This window comes from Molothrus ater, chromosome 8 (genome assembly GCF_012460135.2).
Source record: "Molothrus ater isolate BHLD 08-10-18 breed brown headed cowbird chromosome 8, BPBGC_Mater_1.1, whole genome shotgun sequence".
NCBI classification, from domain to species: Eukaryota; Metazoa; Chordata; class Aves; order Passeriformes; family Icteridae; genus Molothrus; species Molothrus ater.
Genome location: NC_050485.2, coordinates 29,253,756 through 29,262,620, shown reverse-complemented (window position 1 = coordinate 29,262,620; position 8,865 = coordinate 29,253,756). Strand labels below are relative to the sequence as shown.

The following is an 8,865-nucleotide window of genomic DNA, read 5'->3' as shown; positions in this document are numbered from 1 at the left end:
GAAACAGAAGGAGAAAATAACAGAACAAGGGATTGGGTGTTTACTTTGGCTTCTAGTGCAAAGTGTAAGTGGCTACCATAGCAATGTGAAGCAGATTTTAATAATTCCTGTAGTTTAGCAGATAATGAACAGTGGCAAACATTGCTGCTTCACATGTAAGGCAGCGTGGGGAGTGGATGACAGCAGGAGCTGGGGATATCTCAGGTGGTGACAGTGGAACAGCCTGATGCAAACATCCAGCAAGATGCCCCAAATCCCTGAGCCTTACTTAGGCAAGAGCTTCTCAGTCCCTGCAGAGCAGGGAGGTGCCTCAGAGGCCAGAGCAGTGAGTCTGAATGAGGGAGTGAAGTCAAAAATATGCAGCACAAATCAGATCACAAGGCTCCCATTCAGGTTCCTCAGTGAATGTGAGTGGCAGGGAACAACACAAGATGGCTCTGCTGAAGGCTGCAGTGGCACTGCCACACTATTCACATCAGCTGCTTGCAGAATTTCTTGTCTCCTTTCCACCCTTTATCCTTGGGAATAGTGTTCTTAATGAATCTTTTCTTTTATAAATGTTCATCATTATCTAAATTGCTTTTTGTCTTTCAGTTATCACTGCCTCTTCTTGTAGGTGGTGTTCATAGGAACTTCTTCCAGGGAGAGAAAAATGATGAGTAACCCTTTGTTTGCCTTTCCATCTTTCCTTGATTTTAATAAGACATGAAAGGCAAAAATCTGAGACATCTGTTGTTTCTTTCAGCCATTTCCACAGAGACATTAGATAGCATTTCAAGCACTCAACTGACAAAACAACTCACCTTGTGAGAACACTCTCATTTATTAGATTGTTTCATTGCACTAGTTTTGTACAATGTAGGAAATATCTTTCTTCTCTGAGACTACCTCCATTTTTTTGCATAAAAGCAGTATTTTCACACAGCTTTAAGATATTTTATTATACTTATTGTATATTTATTATATATGAGTAATGATATGCTTGATATTTGGAATGTGAAGCAAGTCAGTTAAAAGTAATGCAATTAAGCCAGCACATAACTGACTGATCAGACCCAGAGATGTGGCTAATGCCTGATTTGTCATTTATATTAATGAAAAACCTTAATGTAGAAAAATCGCATTGGCAGGGTGAGAATATCATATATACTACTTCTGGTGATAAAATAGTATATACTCTCATCCAAGGAATTTGTTATGATAAAATGGGGTGAACTGAGAATATTTTTAAACTGAAGATGGTTACTGGGAACCAGCATGTCAAGCAGGATTTTTCTCCTCAATGTCACTCTTAGGAGGCAATGTATGACCTGCTCTGATAGAGAAGACACACTGGAGTGTCTTGTTGACCAAAAGGCTCTGTGGGAGCAATCCCTTGTGGGCACACTGAATTCCATTTTCACTGTCTGTGATTCTTGGTTTCAAACTCTGGTGGGAACTTGCAGCTTTTTCAAAGTCCATTTAATGCTGAGAAGCCACAGGGCAAAGCAGGGAGTTCTCTTAAATTTTAACATTCTGGGCCAAGTTTAGTACCAGTAAAACTCCACTGAGAGCAGTTTTTTATCCTTCATGAACAGCCCTGTATAATCCTCTCAGACTTTCTAGTTCAAGGTTCATTACAGAATTTCTTTATCTCTGTTTATAGCACAGACAGGAGCAGTGCTTGTGAGAGCTGTAGGAGCTGGCCTGTGGCACTGCAAATCAGCAAAATCAAGTGTTGCAAAGGATGAATTTCTCTCTACCTGATGATGTACAGTTTCTGCAAGTGGCAGAAAGTTTGTGGGGTATTTTTATGGAAATAAATTTGCTTACTCCTTGTTTTATGGAAATAAATTTACTTACTCCTTGGTCCCTTTCCTTCTGCATTGTTGAAGGACTTCCAGAAATGCTGCTTAAGCTGGTGAGAATCCTTATGGCAACTTTGAGGTTTGTCCCTAAATTCTTACAAAGAACCCAACTTTCTGCTGACATGAACTGATAGATTTCCACAGCACACAATAATGCCATGGTGATTTTTATCAGCAAAATACCTGGCATAATTATCTTAATGTAGTAAGTGTGGTCAAGTGGTGTAATGTAATCCAACACCAGCTAAAGAATGCATGTGACAGCTTTGTTTTGCAAGAAGGGAGTAGAAAGGCTTGTTGGAAGGAGAGCCCAAATGCCTTTTAATTCAGGGAACTAGCATCTGACCCTAATTATGTGGAAAAATGGAGGTAGTGCAAGCACCAGAAAAGGGACAAGTCTGCAACAGGAACAAAAGCATCAACTGCTGTTGAGCTGTATGCAAAGTTCAACTGAGAGGGAGAGAGAGACAGACAAAGTGGCTCCAGTTGCACATAAATACTAGATGGAAAGTGTGTTGAGGAAGCAGGGCAATGGGTTATTTTTCATAAGCTGCAAAATTGCTTAATAAAAGTGAAATGACTTGCCCTTTCTGTAGAAATTAATTATGATGGCAACTTTGCAGATCAGCATACTAAAGACATAGGCAAAATAACAGTGGCTTTGAATTCAAAAGCTATGCATAATGAATGGTCTTTTAAGATGCTTATGATCAGTACCAAAAGACCTTGACTGTTGTATTGTAATGTATTTAAGTTCCTAACTAACAGATTTTATTATTTAGTTTGACATGATGTTAGTTGTTTATCAAAGAACAAGGTATGAAACAGCACTGCAAGCTCCAGGAATAACTTACTAAGGAAGAAGTTTTTGTATTCAGTGACACTTCATCAGCTTGCAGTGTGCTGTTTCCCTAAGATTTGTCCCATCATAAATATCTGTTCACACCAAAATCAGATTATGTCCATGTGTCACCATGAAATTATGAGCGCAGACATATTTGATCCTACGATCCTATTTGGCTAGGATGTTTTGGTTTTTTGGGTTTTTTTGTGGTTTTTTTTTAATAGCTCATACCTTCCTCCTAGGGAAAAAAAAAAAGAACTTTTTTGCTATTGTCATTTACCATCACATAACACCAAGTGGTTTAAAGATTCCTGTACAACCTCTCTTCTTCTTTGCTCTGGCAGCCCAGTTGTCCAAACTGCTGCAGAGCAAAGTAAAGAACCCCAGAGGAGCTCATAAAAGCCACTGCAACAACAGCCTCCCCAGTGATGGTGAAACAGGGTTCCCCATTTGAGGAAAGGGGTCTGAGAAGTGACTCAGTTTCTAACTCTGCAAAAGTGTGGTATTTGTCTCTGACAGGCTGGAAGCATGGGAGATCTCGCTAGTGAGCTATTTGTTATCTCTAAATATGTCTGCTCACAGGTGTTGGCAGATGTTCACACCTCAGTGGCTGAAATCCACCACCTGTCTTTGCTTGAAGATAGAGGATGCACCCATTTCAACCAAATTGTATGAGGTGAGCATCCATAAAGTACAATGAACTGCTAGGAAGGGTGAGTAGATTTAATTTGCCTAGTTATAGTTTACAGTTGCAAATTTAATATTCAGGATTGTCAATTATGGTACAATTAGAGCATTTAAAAATGCCATGATAAATACTTAATCTTCCTCTGATTTATCCCCCAATCAATTTGTGCCTTTTTGCTGTGCAGAGACAGACATGTTTGCCATCCTAGATGGAGATGACTAGCAAAGATCATGCTAGTGTCTCTAATCAAATGGTTAAAGTTTTTCAAATTAATCTGTATTATCTGAGGGTTTTTTTTTATCTTTAATCATACTTATACTCCAGTTTGAATGTGTGCTGATTAGTTAGTTTCTGTCCTAGGGAGACAAGAAGTGCTTATATTTACCCTAATATATTATGCCGGTCATTATTCAGCACTGATTGGTTTGATGGAAAAATATACATTACCTCAGCATAACAAGCTGCTTAGTCTTATTCATCCTGTTAATTAGATGCTCAAATAGCTACTGCCATTTCTCTTTTTTTTTTTTCAGTTTATTGATAGTTGTTTATCTGTGCAGTGATTATGTAGTTTATTTTATCTTGTCCCCCCACTTCTCATAAAATCTGAGTGCTCTGGAAGTAGTAAACACATGGCTGTAGTGGTGCCCTGAGGGTGTGCTCAGCCTGCAGTCACGGCTCTTTCCACCAGGTAGCTCTCCTCAACAGGAGGGTGATGAACCCTCAGGAGTCAATTCAGGCTTTGCAGGGACTGATAGGCTGCACTGCTTCCGCAGGGAACGCCTTTCTCTCCCAGCCAGAGGGGTCCACTGCTCCCTTCCTTGCTCTTTGTTCTTGGAGATGGTGGGGGTTTATTTATGGGGGAGAGTTAAGGCTGCCTTGGTATCCGTTAGAAGGTCTGAGTAAACTTTATCCAAAAATGAGGAATGGGAATATGTGTGATGATGTTCACAGGGGTTTTCAGATGAGGGAAGAAATGAGAATGTTGACTCCATATTTCAGAATGCTTGATTTATTATTTTATGATATATATTACATTAAAACTATACTAAAAGAATAGAAGAAAAAGTTCTCATCAGAAGGCTAGGATAAGAATAGAAAAGAATGAATCAACAAAGGTCTGTGGCTCGGACAGAGAGAGCTAGCTATGCCATAATTGGCCATTAATTCTAAACATCTACATGAGACCAATCACAGATCCACTTGTTGCATTCCACAATGCAGGATAATCATTGTTTACGTTTTGTTTCTGAGGCCTCTCAGCTTCTCAGAAAGAAAAATCCTAAGGAAAGGATTTTTAATGAAAAGATGTCTGCTGACAAATATGCATATTTTAGATAGATAGATAGATAGATAGATAGATAGATAGATAGATAGATAGATAGATAGATAGATAGATAGATAGATAGATAACAACCACATCAACTTCCTGACTGTTGTACCTATTTGATAGGGTATCAAAATCTTTACTTCTGTATGCCCAGTTATGAGTGTTGTTATGCTAAATAGCCAAAATATGAGAAAAAAAAAGAAAGTCCAAGGATTTATAGATAAAGTTTACACTTTACTAGTGATAAAATACACACTTAATGTTTCTAGGTGGTCCCAGGACAAAGTTGTTCATACACATGATAATTGTTTCAAATTTAATTATTCAAAATTTCAAACTTTCAAAATTCAAAGATTCTACTATGCTATGAATTCCTAGGTCTTCACTCTAGATCTTATGAATTTAGGAGTTATATGATTAATCACTGCAACCTTCTCCAGTTTGTCATATTGTAATATTTTCAACTTGCCAAGTCCATCAAATGACAGGTTACTCATCAAAGTCCCATCCAAGAGGTGAACCATGGAAAAAGTTGAAAAAATGATATGCAAGCAGGTACATCAGCTTGAGTTACACACACCTGTTGGGAACTGATCATTTGCATCAGGTTCAAGCAGCAGAATAACAGGAGGTGTCCAACACCTCCCTAAGATCTATCTCAAAGTAAGACAAAGTTAGAACTTCCAGTATTTTTTATTTTCTTTCTTTTTTTCCCTGTAAGTAGCCTACTTTGTATGATTGATGGCTGTGTAATTGAGAATATCAGGCAGATTCTCGCCCATTGCAACCATGAGTTGCTGGAATTTAGAGCTATGATGAATCCATCTGAATTTTGGTCTCCCAAAGGACATCAGTTATTAGCAATAGAGTTAACTTTTCAGCTATCTCCTAACTTAGAAAAATATTAGCAACAATTGATTAATATATTATTATTATTATCATTACTACTACTATTACTATAGTAATAATAAATAATACTACTGCAGTGACAGCCATCCTGTTCTTGCAACCAGCATGGCCTGAAACCAGGAGATCCTTGTTTTAAATGCTGACTTTTCAAAGTATTGTAACTGGATGTAAACATAAGTGAATAAAATCAAAAAGAAAAATTATGAAGCCCTAATATAGAAACTATGGAAGTGAATTCTTTTGATGTGGACATATTACTTTAACTTGAGTAAACAAATAAAATAATGGAAGAATTGACTTGCAGCCTTTGCAGATATCAAAGGGATTTTATGCCCTGTTCTGGCTGCATACAACAGACAGAACATTGTTGGAGGATGAAAATGTCCAGTGTCTTGGCACTGTGCAGGGATAAGCAACCCTACAATGACTCTTTTGCAAATCCTGCTATTGCGCTGCATAAAGGAAATTGGTTTGGAAATGAAAGGGAATGATATCAGCAGTGGGAAGAGGGACTTGGAAGGAGACCTGTGGCTGAAGGGAAGCCAACAAGACAGCCCAAGAAAGGACACTAAAAAGTAAAACACTGGCAAAACTGCTCTGACTTAAAGTGGGGGCTATTCAAAACCAAGGTCATCCCAGAACTCCAAGGACCTAAATGGGACCTCTGTGTTCCTTCAAATGGAGGCATTTATTGATGTGTGGCTTTATTTGTAGCTTTTACATTCAGCTTCTGGTTACAGGGATTCTGGTTGACTCTTTTCCACTAGGCTGAAAAGCCCTCAAATATTGAAACTGCCATAACCAAATAATTTGTTTCCTTTTTGCTCAATTAAAAAGATCAAGGGTTTAAGGTCTCTCGTTGCAAAGCATTCTTCTCAAACCTTAGGTCTTTTTTTTTTCTCTTGTGCTTTCTCTTTAAATTTTTTGTACCATTTTTTTAAGTGGATACTGAAAATTTATTTGGTCCTGTCAGTGTTACAGAAAAAACTTTTTACCCTGCTGTCAGCATACCCCTATTCTTCTGCAGCAGTAACTTTCTGACAGCACTTACATAATTGCTTGCACTTTGCCTCCCACTTCCTCTACAGAGCCTTCGTTTTCCAAGGTGATTCTTTGCATATGACTAGGAGCACAAATCCATAACTTTGCATTTGGTACAGTTAAAGGTGTTCTGTGCTCATGAGATCAAAATAAGCTGACTAGCCTATGAACTTGCTGCTGCCTTGGGGCATATCATGCCTCTGAGACATCAGCACAGCTCACATGGTTCTTATGGCTTCTCTCCAGGATGTTACACGTGTCATTAACTACCTGTAGCACAGAAAGCACTGTAAATCATCCATAGAGAGTCTCTTCATGTTTTAAAGATCTACTAGGTAAAAATGGGAAAACTAGAGGATACTGTATGGGACAAAGGAGACAAGAGGACGGAGCAACTTTTTGCAGCAGGATCTTTTTCCTTTCACTCCGGTATTTCTAACTAATGTTGCCACGTCAGTGTGTTCTGACCTGCCTGCCACAGGGGTTGATGGGTGTTTGCCAAAGAAGGAGGGAGGGAGGCATATGAACTGTACCTTTGCCCATGTCAGTCTGGAGATAGCTGCTGCTCAGCTGACTGCTGCTGGAGCTCAGCAAAATGTATGAATGTATAGAACAGAAGCAAACTCTCCATTGCACCTTACTGTCAGCCTTGGGGTAAGCTGGGTAAGGTAACCCTTTCAATACAGAGATTATGACTGGATCCTCTCCTTTTTCAGAAAGGGATCATCAGAGAATAGCAGAGAGAAGCATGTTCTTCTGAGGTGAACACAGCAGGTCTCTGTCAAAGCCCTCTGCCGTAATGTTGTACCAAAGTTTCCTTAAAGTGCTGGACACTGGCATGCAGTTGTTTTCCCTTGGATCCTCACAAACAGTAATGCAAGCTTCCAGGGTTCTTTTAAAACCTTTTAGTTTTCTTTGTACCAAAGCACTCAAACAACCATTTTATGTCCCCACCTCTCTCTGGGCAAGGGTTCCTCAGTGGAAAGCTGCGCTATGCAAGCTGTGCAAAAGGGCACATTAAAAATGCAGCAACACACTGTGTGGGGAGTGGATCAGGAGGGCTTAATCCCAGCTCATGGGGGACTGACACTGTGGGAGACCTTGCCTGGGGTCTGCAGCAGGACCTGGACACATCTGGATCGATGGGCCAAGGTCAACAGCACGAGGCTGGGCAAGGGCAAGGGCAGAGTGCTGCACTTTGGCCACACCAACAGCACTACACGCTGGGGGAGAGCAGCTGGCAAGCAGCCTCGTGGAAATGGACCTGGGAGTGCTGGTCTGCAGCCAAAAAGGCATCCTGGTCTGGATCTGGAATAGTGTGGCAGCAGGCCCAGGGAAATGATGCTTCCCCTGTACCCAGCACTGGTGAGGCTGCACCTTCAGTGCTGTTCTGAGCCCCTCAATTCAGCAAGGACACAGGTGCTGGAGCAAGTCCAGGGAAGGGCAACAAAGCTGGTGGAGCGTCTGGAGCAGATGTCCTACGAGGAAAAGTTGAAGCACTGAGGGTATTCAGCCTGGAGGATGTTCCAGGGAGCCCTTCTCACTCTACAGTTCTCTGAAAAGAGGTTGGAGCCAGATGGGGTCAGGTTCTGCTCCCTGGAAACCAGTGACAGGACAAGAGGGCACAGTCTTAAGGCAAGGAGGTTTAGGTTGGACATTAGGAAGAATTTCTTCACAGAAAGGGTCATTAGACATTGGAATGGGCTGCCCAGGGATGTGACAGAATCCCCATCCCTGGAGGTGCTCAAAGAAAGTCTAAACGTGGCGCTTGGTGCCATGGTGTGGTTGACACCGATGTGTTCGCTCACAGGTTGGGCTCCATGACCCCCTCAGCCCATTCCAGGCGAACCGATCCGCCATTCGGTTCCCGCAGCCGAGACCCCCGCCCCGGGCCGGGCCCGCCGTGCCCGCACCCGCACATGCTCACTGGGGCGCCGCGGGAGTCTGGGCATGTGCAGAGCGGAGCGGGCCGGGCCGCTCGCCGCGCCCGCCGCGCCCCGGGGCTGCGGCCGCCGCCGCCCGCCCGCTGCCAGGTGAAGCCGCGCTCGCCGGGGCGGAGCGCAGCGGGGCAGCCGCCGGCCCGTGGCGGCGGCGGCGGGGCAGGATGAACAGCTCCGACGAGGAGAAGCAGCTGGAGCTCCTCGCCAGCCTGAAGGACCAAGGTAGGGGCGGGCGGCGCCGCCTCCGGCGCTGGAGAAAGCGGCTC

At 42.2% G+C, this 8,865-nt stretch overlaps 1 protein-coding gene across 2 annotated transcripts in view; it reads left to right on the top strand.

The window, feature by feature from the left end:
• Window positions 1–8,682: 8,682 nt before the first annotated feature.
• Window positions 8,683–8,865, top strand: part of SHTN1 (shootin 1) — a 56,309-nt gene continuing 56,126 nt past the window's right edge. The window contains exon 1 of one of the 2 annotated variants that reach the window (XM_036385715.2): window positions 8,683–8,821. In XM_036385715.2, coding sequence (XP_036241608.1) covers window positions 8,764–8,821 — 58 coding nt within the window. In that variant the 5' untranslated portion in view covers window positions 8,683–8,763. The remainder of the gene's footprint in view (window positions 8,822–8,865) is intronic. The other variant, XM_036385714.2, reaches the window with a different exon arrangement.